Source organism: Leptopilina boulardi, unplaced genomic scaffold (assembly GCF_019393585.1).
Source record: "Leptopilina boulardi isolate dan_hultmark-lab unplaced genomic scaffold, ZJU_Lbou_2.1 LbouV2_165, whole genome shotgun sequence".
NCBI classification, from domain to species: Eukaryota; Metazoa; Arthropoda; class Insecta; order Hymenoptera; family Figitidae; genus Leptopilina; species Leptopilina boulardi.
The window spans coordinates 337,454-355,113 of NW_026137713.1; the positions used below are offsets into that span (position 1 = coordinate 337,454).

At 25.0% G+C, this 17,660-nt stretch overlaps 1 protein-coding gene across 2 annotated transcripts; it reads left to right on the forward strand.

The window, feature by feature from the left end:
* The first annotated feature begins 1,748 nt into the window (after positions 1-1,748).
* LOC127277148 (repetitive organellar protein-like) lies at positions 1,749-8,281 on the forward strand. 2 transcript variants are annotated; one of them, XM_051298008.1, is made up of 8 exons: positions 1,749-2,153; positions 2,314-2,536; positions 2,646-3,147; positions 3,231-6,630; positions 6,797-6,868; positions 7,016-7,227; positions 7,296-7,346; positions 7,750-8,281. In XM_051298008.1, exons 1-8 carry the CDS (start codon positions 1,892-1,894, stop codon positions 8,179-8,181), a joined length of 5,154 nt encoding a protein of 1,717 aa, XP_051153965.1. In that variant the 5' UTR covers positions 1,749-1,891; the 3' UTR covers positions 8,182-8,281. The 2 variants fall into 2 exon arrangements, with proteins under 2 accessions (XP_051153965.1, XP_051153966.1); XM_051298009.1 differs by having other exon boundaries at positions 3,231-6,615.
* Positions 8,282-17,660: the final 9,379 nt, after the last annotated feature.

The following is a 17,660-nucleotide window of genomic DNA, read 5'->3' on the forward strand; positions in this document are numbered from 1 at the left end:
TTCCAACTCAGTTTTAAAACGTTGATTGTCTCCGAATCGTCAGTGTCGTGTTTTTCAGGGGGGAAAAAAAACTTTGAAATTCCTGTTCTCTTTTCCACATTTTCGATTAGATCCTCTGGACCATAGTTTCCGCACTCTTTGACCTGTTTATCGCTTTTCTAAAAAGTTTCCTTCCCTTTTTCTTCTTTCTCTTTTTTCTTATACAAGTTGCATATAGTCGATTTTAGTTCAGCATTTTCTTCCTTCAATTCTTCAGCTTCTTCGGCGGCACTTTTTTCCCCTTAGGACTTTTTATGATAGAAAATTACAAATTTTATCCATTTTCCTGTAAAACTTTGTTCTTTTTGTAAATCACTGATTTTTGGAAAATTTTTTCAATCCAAGCGTAAAATTGTTTGATCAATTTAAAAGAAAAATTTATTCGATTCAAATAATTTATTATCAAATAAATATTTATTTTTGTTCAATAATTATTTTATAAGTCTCAAAAAAAAAAAGAAAAATGAATTTGATTCAAATAAATTTATACAATTAATTTAATTCAATTATTTGATTTCAAAAAAAATTATTTGGTAAATATTTATTTGTTAATAGTCGATTATTTGTTATTTTCGATTTAGTGAATAAGATTTGCAAATCTTTTTTTTTGCGCAGCTAATTTAGATGAACAAAATCGAATTCTTTAATTCGATACATTTAATCAGACGTGAATTGTCCCCGGAAGCCACAACTATCTCTTTCTTGTGGAGTTTCTTAATCCCGAATTGCAATCGCTTCGAGACGAGTTCTAATTCGTGGATTTGTTTTTTCTTTTCCAACTTATTTCATTTGTTCCATTATATTGTTTTCTAAATCCGTCACAATGATCTTCGATTTTTTTTACAATTTCAGTAAGGATCAATTTTTCAATTGAGATTTTCATTTTATTAATTAATTTTTTCATTAACTTTCTTGAAATATTATGGTCTTTGTTCAGATTTAAATTGAAAAAAAGCCCACTTCTTCTTTAGTGACCTGGCAAAAATATTTCTGATAATTCGAAAAATTATCCGAATTCTTCTTAATTATATTTATTCTTAAACAATTTTAAGAAAGAAAATTTGGTTTTTTTTTACTAAAAAAAGAAAAATAATAGTATTCTCAGATCTTTTGGATTTTGTCAAAATAATAATTTTAAAAGAAATTTTTTTTTCTCTCTTTTTTGTGGAGAAATTAATTTTCTTCAAATTTTTGAAAAACAATTATTTCTTTTTTTTCTGATAATGATTTTCAATTGAGATTTAACATGGGGGGGAAAAAAAAACATTTAAACCGGTAATTCGCTTGAGATACTTGGAGAAATCGAGATTTTCAGCTGTTATCAAAGCCTCGTAATCATTATTTAATTTACTCTAGAGTTTTTTCATCAATTTATTGAGGGCGAATTTTTTTTTTTTTTTTTTTGTAGCGTGGAGAAAAATTTGCACCCTTGTTCGTATCATTCACATCGAACGTGCTTTTCAGTTCACTGGCTTCTTTCGTTAACTGCATTCCCAGATCGTTGAGTTCATTCTTTTTTTTTTTTTGATATTCGATAAATTTGCCACTTCTGACTTTCAACATCGTAATTTTATATTCTTTATTTCAATAAATCACAAATTAAATTTTTTTAAAGGCCTTTGTATGTTTTTAATTTCATAATAAGAATCCCATGAAATTTGTCGCAAGTGAAGCAATTTCATTTTTATTTTGATAGATTGTTTTTTTTTTTTCTTTTTTTTAAAAAGAGAATTTTGTAAATATTTATTTTATTTGTTAGGTCGATAATTTTGTAATGAACGAGAAACTAAATTGTGATTTTTGAATTTGTCCCGGTAGAATAAAAAAAAAATATATATATATTTATACAATCATGAGCGATTCATCGAAGGTTTTTTGTCATTGTGGTTGCGATGCTCCTGGGACATTTAAACAAGAGGAATCACCAAACGAGCCTTGCTGCTGTTGTGATTATAATCCATTTAGTGATAATTCAAAAGATGCAGAAATTTACGATCTCCCCTTTGCACTTCGTAAATTAACGGTCATGAAGTGTCAAATGAAAAAATGGCGAATGGAACGACTCCAATTGGAAAGTGAAACTCGATCTTTGAAACAGGCTCTCGAAAAATATGGTAATTAATATTAATTATAATTTATTTTTTTATTTGTAAAAAAAATTTCTATTAATTTAATTAATTATTATTAATTATTAGTAATTATTATTTAATTATTTTTTATTAATTCTAATTTTCTTGGTCATAATTATTAAAATATTTTCTTTTTGTTTTTAAGGTATTAATATTAATGAGGCGTTAAAACCCGATCCTCTGATTATTCACTATCGAGAAGAGAATTTGAGACTTGAAAATCTTAATGACGAATTGAAGGATCAAGTAAAGAACCTCACAGAAACTTTGGCTGAACGAGATTATTCTGATGATCCATGTGATTCTGTAAAGTTCATAAGAGAAAAGATCAAAGACCTTCGCGATGAATTTTCCCAAGAGAAAAAGCAGTTATTTATTTAATTTGAAATAATTAATTAAATAATATTTTTTTTTTTTTTTATTAAAAATTATTATTGAAAGATTAAATGAAATTAAAAAAATTTTAATTTTCTTTAGATTGAGAGAAAAAATAGCGGCGCTAAATTTGAGAATTGTTGAAATGGATGATGACACATCGTGTGCAGCTTTAAATCGTTTGAGAGCAAAACTTCGAGAATTGATGAAAGGAGGCCAGAAAACTGACCATGAAGTTTCGATGGTGGTGGAAAAATCTATAGAAACTATGATGGAACTTTCGAAAAGTTGTTCGGATTTAAAATCGGAAAATGAAAACCTTCTGGCTCAATTGGAAGCCCTTCAAAGAAAATTAGGTCCGGATGGAGAAAATTTTTCCGAGTGTCATGAGAAACTTGAAAAATTCGAAGCCCTTGTTGCTGATTTGAAAAAAGAACTTATTGATAAGAATCAAGTTGTCAGTGACCTGGAAAACGTAAATTACAATCAACGAAAAACCTCTGAACAACGGGAAGTTGATTTAGATAAAATTACTGTCAGTCACAAAGCATTGATAAATGAAGTTGATGCAATGAAAAATGAATTGATGCAAAAAGATGCAAAGGTAAAATAATTTTTTTTAATTACAAAAAAAAAAAACATAATATTTTTGTGTTTATCTATATTATTTAATTTTATTATCTTCAGGTCAATGAACTCTTGAGAGATTTGAGAGCATCAACTGTGGAACGTTTGGGAATGGAAAAATTGTCAAATGAAATTGAAATATTGAAACCACAATTGTATGATCTTGAAATAGAAAAAAGTCAATTGTTAGAAGAATTGGGTAAAATTCGTAACATTGTTTCTGAAAGAAATGAAAAAATTATGGAAATTTTTGAAGAAAAACAAAAAATTGGCGACGAATGCAATGTCAAATTAATTGCCATTAAAACTAAATTAGATGCATTATTAAATGAGGAAATTGTTTATAAAAATAAAATAAAAGAATTGGAAAATTTAAACGAAGAACTAAATAATAAATTAAATGAAACTCAAAATAAAATTATTGAATTAGAAGGAAAAAGTAGTGAATATGAAGAACTTATGAAGAAATTTGACAGTTTACAGGAAAAATGTTTAAAAGTTGAATCTGATTTTTCTGGAATGTTCAGTGAAATGAATAATATTAAAAATCAATTTAATTATCTTAGATCTGAAATAGAAGAATTATTGCAATATTTGAAGGCAGCGCATTTGAGAATTGAAGAAATGAAAAATGAATTACAAACTGTAAAAGATGATAAGGAAAATGTTTCTAAAGAATTTGAAAAAATTTTAAAAGAATTGAATCAAACAAAATTGGAAAATAAAAATTTACAATCAGAAAATGAAAATTTAATGAATAATATTCAAAAATTAGAGGAAAAATTGAAGAATTTAAATGAAGTGAACGAGGAAATAAATTTTGAGAATTTAAATATTCTTGCAGAGAAGAAGAAAATTGAATCAGAAAAGAATGAAATTTTATTTGAAAATAATAAACAAAAAGAAGAAATTGATCATCTTAAAGAAAAATTGAAACAGCTAAATATGGAAAAAGAATTTTTAAAAGAAAATTTAGAAAAATCAATTTCAGAAATAAAAGCACAAAAAGATGAAGAAAAGAATCAAAATACATTAATTGAAACTGAATTGCAGAAAATGAAAAAAGAAAATGAATATTTACAAGCAAAAATTGATGATTTTAATTCAGAAATTGATAATTTAAAAGTAGTCAAAGAAAAATTAGTTGACGAAAATGATAGATTCAAAAAAATTATTGAACAATTACAAAAAGAAATGGAAAAACTTAAAAATGAAAATACAAATTTAAATAATAAAAATCTTAATTTAGAAACTGATTATTCAAATTTACAAAATGAAAATAATAATCTACGAAATGATAATATAAAGTTTAAAGAAAATTTAGATAAATCAATGGTTGATTTAGAAAAATTAAACAAAGATTATATAAATATGAAAACAGAAAATGAAGAAATGAAAAATAATTTAGATGAAATAAAAAATGAAGTTGTAGTGTTGAAAAATAATTTAAAAAATTTATCCCAAGAAATGGAAAATGTGAAAAATGTGAAAAATTCATTACAATCAAAACTAACAGATTTTGAAAAATTAAAAATAGAAAATGAAAATTTAACGTCTAAATTGAATGAAATTATTCACGATAATGAAACACTGAAAAATGTGGTAAATTCCACAAAGAGTGAAAATTTGAAATTAAAAAATGAAGGCGATTTGGAAAAAGAAGAAAAAGAAAAGGCAAATGAAGAAATTAAATTCTTAAAAAAAGAAAATGAACAAATGTCACGTGATTTTGATAAAGCTAAAGGGGAAATAAATTCTTTACAAGAAGAAGGTAATCGAATTAAGTCAGCGTTAGAAGATATGAAAATAAAAAAAGAAGCTATTGAAGATGAATTAAATGCTTTGAAAAAACAATTAAAAGATTTTCTAATTAAATTCGATGAATTGAAAAACGAAAATTTTAAATTAAAATCAGAAATTGATAAATTTGAAAAACAAAAAAATGATCTTGATAATGAATTATCGAGTCTTGTTGATGAGAAATCAAATTTAAAAACTGAATTATCAAAATTAAAATTTGAACTAGAAAAAATTCTCAAAGATAACGATAAATTGAAAAAAGAAAATAATGATATGAAAGAAGATAATGAAAAAATGCAAAAAGAACTTGGTATTTCAAAAAACGAACATGACAAGCAATTTGAAGAAGAAGAAAATCTAAAAAAAGAACTAAAATCACAATTAATTAATACTCAAACCGAGAATGAAAAATTAAAAAAAGAAATTGATAATTTAAAAATAAATTCTAAGAATTTAAATGAAGAAATAAATAATCTCAAAGCAGAAGATGAAAAATTGAAGAAATTACTCAATACATTGAAAATTGAGAATGAAACATTAAAGAATCAAATTTTTAACTTAGAATCCGAAAAAATGAAACTTTTAAAAGAATTGTTTAATTTGAGGGAAGAAATAGAGAAATTGAAAAAAGAATTGATACTCGATAAAAATACTAAAGAAACGGCATTGAAAGATGTAACTAATCTTCAATCGGAATTATCAGCAATGAGAAGTGAACTGGAAAAGACGAGAGCAGACAATGAACGTTTAAAAACCGATCTTGATGAAATGAAGCGAAATCTAAAGACTTTGAAAAGTGAAAATGAAATTTCGAAACTTGAACTCGAGAAATTAGAGAAGAACTTAATTTCACTAAGAGGAGAAAATTCGAATTTAAATGAAGAACTAAAAAATTCGAAAACCAATTTAGATAAAGTAACAGTTGATAAAACTGATATTGAAAAGGAAATAATTAATTTAAAAACAATAAACGATGAATTAAAAAAATATCATCAAGATTGTGAATTAAAAACCAAAAAATTTGAAAATCAACTTCAAAATCTTCAGAAGGAAAAAGGAAATTTAGAATTAGAACTTGAAAATGTTAAATTAAAATTAGAAAAATTGATGCAAAATTTAACAGCTGAATCATTAGCTAAAGATGCCGCTAATAAGGAACTCGAGGCTTTAAAAAATTCTTTCGCTAATTTAAGAGACGAAATTTTAAAATCTAATCAAGAAAATGACAAATTACTATTGGAAAATGGTAATTTCAAGAAAAAATTCAATAGACAGAAGAGTGAGGGTCAGGAAAATTTACAAAAAATTGAAGACAATAATGAAAAATTGAAAGTTGAAATTAATAAATTAAAGAAAGAATTAGAAAAATACAGATTGGATAGAGATGATTTTGAAAAAATAAAAACAAAATTAATAAATGAAAATAAAAAATTACAGAAAGAATTCGATGAAGAAAAAAAGAAATTCAATAAAATTAGTGGCGAATCAAAAAAAATGAAACAAGAATTAGACAATTTAATGAAAGAATTAAATAAAACAAAAAATGAAAATTTAGAACTCGATTGTCAAATATTGAAACAAAATGAAAAATTACGAATTGACAATGAAAAATTAAAAGAAGAAATTGAAAAATTAAAAATTGAAAGTAAAACTTCATCTGGTATTTGGCTAAAAGCTTTGTTTAAGAAAAAAAAGAATTAGAAAATATTATTTTAATAAACAATTTAATAAACAAATAAACAATTCTTCAATGTTTTTCTAAATACCAAAATATTTAATAATATTTTTTTTCGCGAATATTTTTCTCTTTTCTCTTCATTTTGCAGATAGCGACAAATCTGGTGATTTTCTTAAATTCAATGAGCTTTTAAAAATGAAAATTCAGACACAGAATGATGGTGGGTTTTATTTGAAAAAAAAAAACAGAAAATAATTTTAATTATACAAAAAACCAAAAATTACAAAATATTTAATTTAAATCAATTTATTAAAATATAGAAAAAAAGAGGAAAAAAAAATTGAAATAATTTTCTACATATTTATAGCTATCGATCGTATAAGAGAATTTATAAAATTCATCGGAGATAGAGATAAAATAAAACCAAAAATGAGAGAAATTTTTAAATCAGATGATGAGTTGGGTAATTGGCTAATTCCAGCAGTTAATGAATTAATGAAAAAGTCAGAAAAATTATCGGAAAATATTTTTAATACTGAACAGGAAATACAAAATCTCAATGTTTTTCTTCAACAAAAGGTATAATTGTCAATATTGAAGTATAATTTGTTTTTTCTTTTTTTAATGAATAAATATTTTTGTTTTAGATTATTGGAGATTCAGATATAAGGGATTTTGACAGTGATTCGTGGTTGAAAGTAAATTAATTATTTAATATTTATGCCATTTTATTTTTAATTTAATTTTCAATTCATTTTGTAGAAATATTTGACAATTTAATTCTTTTAAAATTATTATTTAATACTTTTAATTTAATTTCTTATACATTTCAGTTTTTTATTTATTTAATATCTTGATTCTATCTTTTAATAATATTCTTCCTGTGAAATATGATTGCAAATTTAATTTTTCAATTTTTTTTTGTGTTTTTCGAAAAAGATCTTTTTAAATTATTAAAATCGAGAAAAAAAATCTAATTATAATAATTTAATAATAACGTTTTTTAATATTATGGAACAATTATTTTTCTCTAAAAAAAAAAAAAAAAAATGATTTTCTTTTCTGAAAAAAATGTGATAAATAAAATTTTTTTTTTTGCAGTCATTGACATTGAGCCAATTAGCTGAGGTTCATGATAAAATTTGTCATCAAACGTCATCGATAATTGAAGAGGACAATGATTTATTTACACCTGAAGGGAAATTTATCGATAATCAACCACAACAAACAACAAAAATGTTAAATAATCCATTGGAACGAGATTATGATAAAGTTAATAAAAGAATTGCTGCACTTCAAAGGCATATTGATGAAAAAAAATTAGAGGCTTCACGAAAAATGAACGAAATGAAACGATCACTTCGTCAAGAGCAACTTCATTTGATTCAATTAGCTGAAGATATGGTACATCAGAAGAAATTAAATTTTGACTATCAAATGATTATTGATCAGGATCCTTGTTGGATTAATGATTGTCAAGCTGATTGTGGCGATCTTCGAAAGAAAAAAAATTCCACAGATGTTGAAAAATAATGAAAACGAAAATTTTAATTAAAATAATAAATAAAATTAAATAATAAATTTTAATAATAATAATAATAATAAATAAATAATAAATTTTAATTTTTAATAATTGAAATTTTTTTTTAATTATTTAATTTTTAATAAATTTTTTGTTGTTTATTTTTTGTTGTTACTATAAAAACTCGATTAATTAACTCTATAGGAGTTTCCGCTTTTAACGTGCGCCTCTTCTCAATTAATGGCTTTTAGATTAGTAACAAGAATTGAAATCTTTGTACGGGTCTTAACGAAGCATCACATAATTTAATTAATTAGATATTCTCAGATGTATCTTTTGGGTTTTGTCGAAAGTGACTTGGCACGTAAAGCAGCAATTAATCAAGTGTCTTGTATTTAAAGCATTTCTGCTTGACATCTCAGGCAGACATCTTAATCGATCCTCGAGACCATTATTTTCGAGAGACGCTCGTGCAGTTGTTACTCTTTTTTTTTTTCTTTTATTTCTTCATTTTCTATAAACTCTTGTTTTTTTTTTTATATCAATTGAAACAATTACCTGCGTGTAAATAATATTAAATTAAAATGCCTTTGAAATTGCTTTTTATAAAATAATAATAAAATAATAAAAATAAAAATTAATAAAATTCACAGATAGAATTATTGTTTAGACGAATTTTCATTTTTCAAATTAGATTTTCTTTTTAAACGAATTTTTATTTAAACAAATTTTTTAAATAATTTTTATTTGGTGGAATTTTTCTTTTGTTTTTGCTAATTTGCAATTTTGGAAAAAAATAAAAATTTAGAGTTTTTAGAATTACAACAATTCGTATTAAAAAAAAGTTCGTTTTAATCAATATAATTTAAGTATTTTTAGTTTTTGAATGTTCCATTAGCATATGTAACAACTTTTAAGGACACATTACGATTTTATGTTGACAGGAATATTTTTAACTCTTTGCAAATTTAATAGCAACGTTCATCAGTTATTTAAAGATCGTTTTGAATTTTCTAAAAATATTTTCCCAAATACAAAAATTCTTATATTAATAATTTTTAAAATAAATTTAATAATTCAGTAAATGAAAAAAAAAATAAATAAATTAAAATTATATTACTAATATATGACTTTACTAAAATTTATTATAATAACATTTTTGAGAGATTAATTAATTCATTAGAATTACATTAACAAAATATTATTCAAGAAAACAAAGGAATTATTAAAAAATAAAATAAAAATAGAAAAATGATATGAATTAAAATAAAAAAAAAGAAAAATAATAATAATAAATAAAATAGAAAAAAAGGAAATATAATTCCATTCAAAATTGCTTATCGAAATAGATGGTAAATGACAATAGTCACCGATGTCATTCAATATGAGACCAATTTCTGAATTGGTTTAATAGTATAGCGGCTATCGTGGCGCACGCATTGTCTTCAATAATCGAGCATTGATCATTACATGTCACAAATGCCATTTTGGAAATCAATCATTAATCTCTGATAAGCTTGTCTCTTCCGGTTAAGTGAAGGTAAATTTTCAATTGATTTCATCAAAGTCCTTCAGAAATGTCATTCACTCCCAAAAGCATATATACATATATAAACTGAATATATTAACAAATTGTTACAAAATATCCGCTTTGGAAAATTTATTTTTCATTAAATTTCATTGAATTAAATTGAATTGAATTAATTTAATGTAATTTAATTTAATTAATTTAGTTTAATTTAATATAATATAAATATAATTTCGAATGATGGTAAATCAATTTTTTGCAAAATAAAAATTACCGACACAAAAATCTACCTTACCGACTGATGGTAAAACAGATTTTTGGAAAATGATAATATTAAAGTTACCTACACAGAAATCTACATTACCAACTGATGATACAGCAGGTTTTTTTTTTGAAAAATGAAAAATAAAAATTACCGTCATAGGAATCAACCATACCGACTGATGGTAAAACAGATTTTTGGAAATAAAAATTACCGACACATACATCTACCTTACCGACTGATGGTAAAACAGATTTTTGGAAAATCAAAATATTAAAGTTACCGACACAGAAATCTACTTTACCAACTGATGATAATGAAATTGGTTTATTAAAGAAAATATCAAAGTTACTGACACAGAAATCTACATTACCGACTGATGGTAAAGCAGGTTTTTTTTTGAAAAATGAAAAATAAAAGTTACCAAAACAAAAATCTACTTTACCGCTTGATGGTAAAACAGTTTTTTCAAAAATGAAACTATAAAAAATTGCCGACACAGGAATCTACTTTACCGACTGATTGTAAAACTGATTTTTGGAAAATGAAAAATGTAAAAGTTACCGATAAAGAAATCTACATTACCGACTGATGGTACATAAAATTTTTGAAAAATGAAAATATCAAAAATTACCGACACAGAAATCTACTTTATCGACTGATGGTAAATAATTTTTTTTTTGATGAAATTTTATTAACTTTTTTAAAACTGTTTTACCATCGGTCGGTATTTACCTTCAGTCGGTAAGGTAGATTTCTGTGTCAGTAATTTTTATATTTTCATTTTCAAAAAACTGTTTTGCTATCAGTCGGTAAAGTATATTTTTGTGTCGGTAATGTTTCATATTTTTATTTTTTAAAAAACCTGTTTTACCATCAGTCGGTAAGGTAGATTTCTGTGTTGGTAATTTCTATATTTTCATTTCCAAAAAACTGTTTTGCCATCAGTCGGTAAGGTAGATTTCTGTGTCGGTAATTTTTATATTTTCATTTTCAAAAAAACTGTTTTGCCATCAGTCGGTAAGGTAGATTTCTGTGTCGGTAATTTTTATATTTCAATATAAATGGGTTTCACTGTATCTATATACCTTATGAAAATTTCAAAAAAATCTGCATTTCTCTGTTTTGCAACTGTCTTTTACCTAATTGAATCTAAACAAGAAATATGAAAAAAAAATCTTGTTTATTTAATATATATTAAACGAAAATATAAATTATTATTATTAAATATGAAAAAAGAACTTGTAAAGTGCGAAAAATATTCATTTTTACATATATAAATTATATGAACATTGAAGCGTTTATGTTTGAGAATTTAAGGTTGTATATCGCGAAGAATTCAAACCACAGAGGATACCTCATCGGTGGTTAACATTGGCATTCAGCCACAAAGCGCACATAACGTGACCTGTTTTCATTATATTCGCCAAGCATCCCGTTTTTCGTATTCACATAGTCCACTTTTGCCCCCTCCTATATAACACCATGTATATATATATATATATATATATATATATATATATATATATATATATATATCCTATATATATATATATATATAGTATACACACTATAGTCTCTTCAGCGCCTCCATCAACGAAGCTCGGTTTCAGTACATGCGGTTCTTTTCCGGACATGCGGCACTTGGCCGCCGCTCACTACGCGGCTTATTCCACTTCCGAGTGGACCCTTGTGTACAACCCCTTTTCGTACACACACACACACATATATATACATATATGTATATACAATTGTACCATAGGGCAATAATCGGGTTTCAAACAATTGCCTTTACAATTTGATTTGCCCGACTGGTTCAATTACATTGTCGACTCTCATCCTTCAAAACACAACTCTGCGGCTACTATGCGTATCAATCCCCGCAAAATCCATTTGCTATTAAAAACGGCATTGCGTCCTGCGTTATTGATTGTTTTATATATATATATATATATATATATATATATGTATATATATAAAATACGAACAGCAAACATTTTCGGGATTTTCGTTCACATTGCAAATCTACTTTGCTCCCGTTAATACATTTATCTGACCGTTGAAACGCTAATAATATTTATGCACGTCTGTTTTTACGGGTCAATATATTTTATATATAAATGAAACGATTCTGATATTAGTGTTTCATTAATATAACTGTTTTATTTAACCCGAATTTTGTTTCATGAAGCTTAAATTGTATATAAAGAATCGAGAGATAGTGTTAAAATAATGTCTGACTATAATTGTCGTTTACTACTTAATATTAAATTATTAAAAATTAAAACTTTTTAGTTGGTTAAAAATATAAATTTTACTTACAAAAAATTTTTTCTGGCTACAAACATTTTTATTTTTACTGATAATATCAGAATTACAATGATTTTAAATGATGTCTGACCACAATTGACTTTTACTACTTGATATGACTAAAACCATTTTTAATATATTTAAAACGATCTTTTACTACGTTAATAATAACAAAAAATGTTGCAAATTTGACTAAAATCGACTTATACTACTGATTTTACAATTCGAAGAATTTAAATCGTACTGTCTGTCTAGAAATTACTTTTTCCACTGATTAAACATTTACTAATCTTTTTTTTAAACACTTTTGTTTACGATTAGTAGGACAATTATAAAAACGCAAGAAAATTTGGTCTGACTGTAAATGACTTTTACTACACATAAATTCAATGCTTTTAAAATATGTCTGACTGCAATTTCCTTTTTCTACTGAAAATATACTTTTACCACGAATATAAAAATATAATTAAAGATGTCTAACTAAAATTGACTTATACTACTGATTTTATAATTCGAAGAATTTTAACTCTTCTGTCTGTTTAGAAAATTTTTTTCTACTGATTAAATATATGTCTGACTGAAATTGACTTATACTACTGATTTTATAATTCCAAAAATTTAAACTGTTTTGTCTGTCTAGAAATTGCTTTTTCTACTGAAAACATACTTTGACCACTGACATGACTTTTTTTACCATGTCTGACTAAAATTAACCTTTACTACTGATTTTATTATTCCAAGAATTTTAACTCTTCTGTCTGTCCAGAAATTACTTTTTCTACTGATACAACAATTACTAATAGTTTTTAACAAATATGTTTATAATTAAAACGACAATTACCTATAAAAATTTAAAAAAAAATTGTCTGACTATAAATGTCTTTTACTACACATAGAAAATTATAAGGGGCTGCTCACAAAATACTTAACGCTTTTTTTGGAAAATTTCAACCCCCCCTCCCCCTATGTACCGCACAGTTACATACATTAGCGCCATTTTTTTGGCTGACCGTAACAAATAGCTTGACCCCTCCTCCCCTCTAGAAGCGTTACTTATTTTGTGAACTACAGTGAACTACAGTGAACTACAGTAGACTTTTTCTACTTAAAATATAATTTTTCTAATTAATATGAAAAATTTTAATATTTAAAATTTTGTCTGTCTAAAATCGACTTTTACTACTGACTGTATTATTTCGAGAATTTTTACTGTTCTGTCTGTCCAAGAATTATTTTTTCTACTGATGATATAACAATTACTATCCGTTTTTAACAAATATTTTTACACTTAAAACGACAATTACTTATAAAAATTAAAAAAAAAATTGTCTAACTATAAATGTCTTTTACTATTTATAATTTACAATAGTTATTAAAAAAAGTCATCTTTCGTTAAATCATTTTTTTTAACATTTCGATTTTTTTCTTTCAAAAACAGTTTTTATATATATATAAAAAAAGTAGATAAAATATCGTAAAATTTTCTTTCGCGAACGAAAGGAAAAAAAAATGGGGGAAAAAAAATAAAGTTGAGGAATGTTGGGATCGTCAATAAGTGGACAATTGATTGAACGACCAAGTCAACGACAGTATATAAAGGGAATGCGACATTTGCTTCCATTTTCGATTTAGCTTTCAAGGTTCGTCTGTTCTATTCTTTCTCTTAGACTTCTCTCTCTCTCTCTCTCTCTCTCTCTCTCTCTCTCTCTCTCTCTCTCTCTGTTCTTCAAAGGAAAGAACTCGCTTCGTTTATTGTCAAGCACCTTGTTCCGACACCGAGTAAAGAAGAAAATCTCCATTTCCGGTTGGAAATAATGAAGAACGACGCTGCTTTCTGCACGGAACAAAGGTAAACCGATGGCGCAGTGAAAGCAAAAAAAAAAAAAAAATTCTTCAAAAGAGACCGATATATAAAAAAAAGAACCTAATATGATGTCATTGCTGATGGTGTTTCCGTCTTTAGTTTATGACACCTTTCTTAATTTCATCTTTTATTTTCCACTACTTTTCTTTTTTTTTATTCTTTGAACATCGATACTCGTTTTTTTTCTAAAGCGGAAAAAATCATTATTTGTCGAAAAACATGTTTAATTATTTATTTATTATTTATTAATTATTTATTTATTATTTTTTAATTATTTTTTAATTATTAATTATTTATAAAAAAAATTTTTTGTTTAATCGTAAACAAATTGAATATTTCCTTTGGAAAGAAATGATTTTAAATAAATGAAAAAATTATAATAAAATATTTTCTAACTTGTAGAGATGCAAAAAAAAAAAGGTAAAATATTTTGAAGATAAAAGAGAAAAAGGAAAATATTATATTGAATAGGATTCAGTCTGACTAAAGTCGACGTTTACTACTGGGACGGCACGCGACTGACGCATCATTTGAAAATAAATTTAAACTCCTTGTTTTTCTATTTTAAATTTAAAATAAAAAAATTTGGTTTATTAAATTACTACACAATGGTGAAAATTTATTAGTCATAATAATTCCGCGATATTATTTCTGTAAATATTTTTGCAATTTAATAAATTTTTCAATTTATAAATTGAATTTTTTATAAAATTCCTTCGAATTTTTTGCTTTTTAAAATAATTTTTATTTACAATTTATAATTTATTTATATTATGAAACAAATATTATTTAGTAGTAGAATAATAGTAGTTAAATTATTGTTAATTATTTAAATTGTAATTAATTAATTACTATATCATGCAATTTTTATATTCCTGAAATAAATAACCGATATTTCTAATATTATTTTCTGATACTTTATTTCGAAGAGTAGAGGGAGTGAGAGAAAGAGAAAAAAAAATTGAAGAGCGTTTGGAGAGTAAGGAAAATTTAATGTGGGTAAAAAAAAAATGAAATTACCTCGTAACCCAACATCCAGCGGTTATATCTAAAATCTATAAATAGACAAGCGAAGCAAGAATCGAGAAGATAAGAACAATCAAGTCACGGCAAAATACAAATATATATATATATATATATATATATATATATATATATATTTCGTTCGCAAAGTTTTCTAATCTTCCTGAAAGATCTGCTCTTCACTGTATTGAATATAGGAGAATATATCCTTCGATTGAATATTATGCAACTAATTTCAGTTATGACATAAAATATAGACTAAAACTAGTTTCATTTAAGTAAAAAAGGGAACATTTTCTCTTAAATTATTGTAATTTTTTTTATGAGTAGTAAAGGGCATTTATAGTCAGACAAAATTTTTCTTTTTTTTGTCATAGTTTTTAATTGCAAACATAAGTGTTAAAAATAATTTTTTCACTGTTAAATCAGTAGAAAAATTAATTTCTAAACAGACAAAACAGTTTAAATTCTTGGAATCATAAAATCAGTAGTAAAAATCAATTTTAGTCAGACAAAATTTAAAAAGGTTTAAAATTTTCATATTAATTAGAAAAATTATAGTTTAAGTAGAAAAAGTAATTTCTGTAGAGACAGAAGAGTTAAAATTCTTAGAATTATAAAATCAGTAGTATAAGTCAATTTCAGTCAGACATCTTTAAAAGAGGGCATATTAGTCGTAAAAGTATATTTTCAGTAGAAAAAGTAAATTTCAGACATATATTTTTTTAAAGTATTGTAATTTTTTTTATGAGTAGCAAAAGACATTTATAGTCAGACAAATTTTTTTTTGGCATAGTTTTTTAAATGCAAACATAAGTGTTAAAAACGATTTTTAACTGTTAAATCAGTAGAAAAATTCATTTCTAGACAGACAAAACAGTTTTAATTCTTGGCATTATAAAATCAGTAGTAAAAATCGATTTTAGTCAGACAAAAATTAAAAAAGTTTAAAATTTTCATATTAATTAGAAAAATTATAGTTTAAGTAGAAAAAGTAATTTCTAGACAGACAGAAGAGTTAAAATTTTATAGAATTTTAAAATCAGTAGTAAATGTTAATTTTAGTCAGACATCTTAAAAAAATCATATTAATCGTTAACGTATGTTTTCAGTAGAAAAAGGAAATTTCAGTCAGACATTTTTTCAATTTTTTTAAATTTTTTATGAGTAGTAAAAGACATTTATAGTCAGACAAAAATTTCTTTTTTTGTCATAGTTATTAATTTCTTAAAATAAGTGTTAAAAACTAAATGATTTAACAGTTAAAATTCGTTTATAACACTTATGTTTGAAACTAAAAAAATATTTCAAAAAAAAGAAAATTTTGTCTGACTATAAATGTCTTTTACTACTCATGAAAATTTGCAATAATTTTTAAAGATGTCTGACTTCAATTTACTTTTTCTACTGAAAACATACTTTTACGAGTAATATGACTTTTTTAAGATGTCTGACTAAAATCGACTTTTACTACTGATTTTATAATTCCAAGAATTTAAACTGTTTTGTCTGTCTAGAAATTTGCTTTTTCTACTGAAAACATACTTTGACCACTAACATAACTTTTTTTTACCATGTCTGACTAAAATTAACCTTTACTACTGAGTTTATTATTCCAAGAATTTTAACTCTTCTGTCTGTCGAGAAATTACTTCTTCTACTGATTCCCTATTAAAAATTAACTACTGGTGCATTACAGCGCCACTAATGGTAGTACTGGCGCGATATTGGTACCAGTACTGCGCCAGGAGTGAACTCTCGTAATTTTTGGTAGGGTTAAATTAATTCAGTAGAAAAATTAATTTCCAGATAGACAAAACAGTTTAACTTCTTGGAATGATAAAATCAGTAGTATAAGTCAATTTCAGTCAGCCATATATTTAAAAATTATATTAACTCATTTAACAAAAAAATTTTGCATCTCTCTTTGTAATTTTTATATAATCTTTATAACTCTGGAATTATTTTGAAAATTACTTTTTTTTTTGGTAAAAAATTTTTTTTTTCATTTTTTTTTTTTTTTTTTTTTTTTTTTTAAATCTTGATACTGATCAGGGTGTGACTGAGTCGTTGGCTCGTTTTCCATCACCCAAAAGGGTTCAACTGCTTATCTGACAAGTTTCTGTATTGCAAGTGTATATAGAAAAGCTATGGAGTCACTGAGACAACGCAGGGGATGAATGTAGTGTTCGGTGGGATGCTCTTCAAGCATCCCGAACCTCGACGGAAATAACCGATCAAAGACGGGACAATCCGAATGTTCAGCTACCCCTGTCAGTAGGCCTGCCGCAACGCAGCAGTGCGCGCGCTTTTTCATCCCTCTGAGCTTTCACGCCTTCGATCTCTTTTTTCGCTACATTTTTTTTTTCAAACTTAGTCCATTATTATTATTATTATTATTATTATTATTATTATTATTATTATTATTATTATTATTATTATTAATATTATTATTGTTATTGTTATTATTATTATTATTAATACTAAAAAAAATTTATTCATC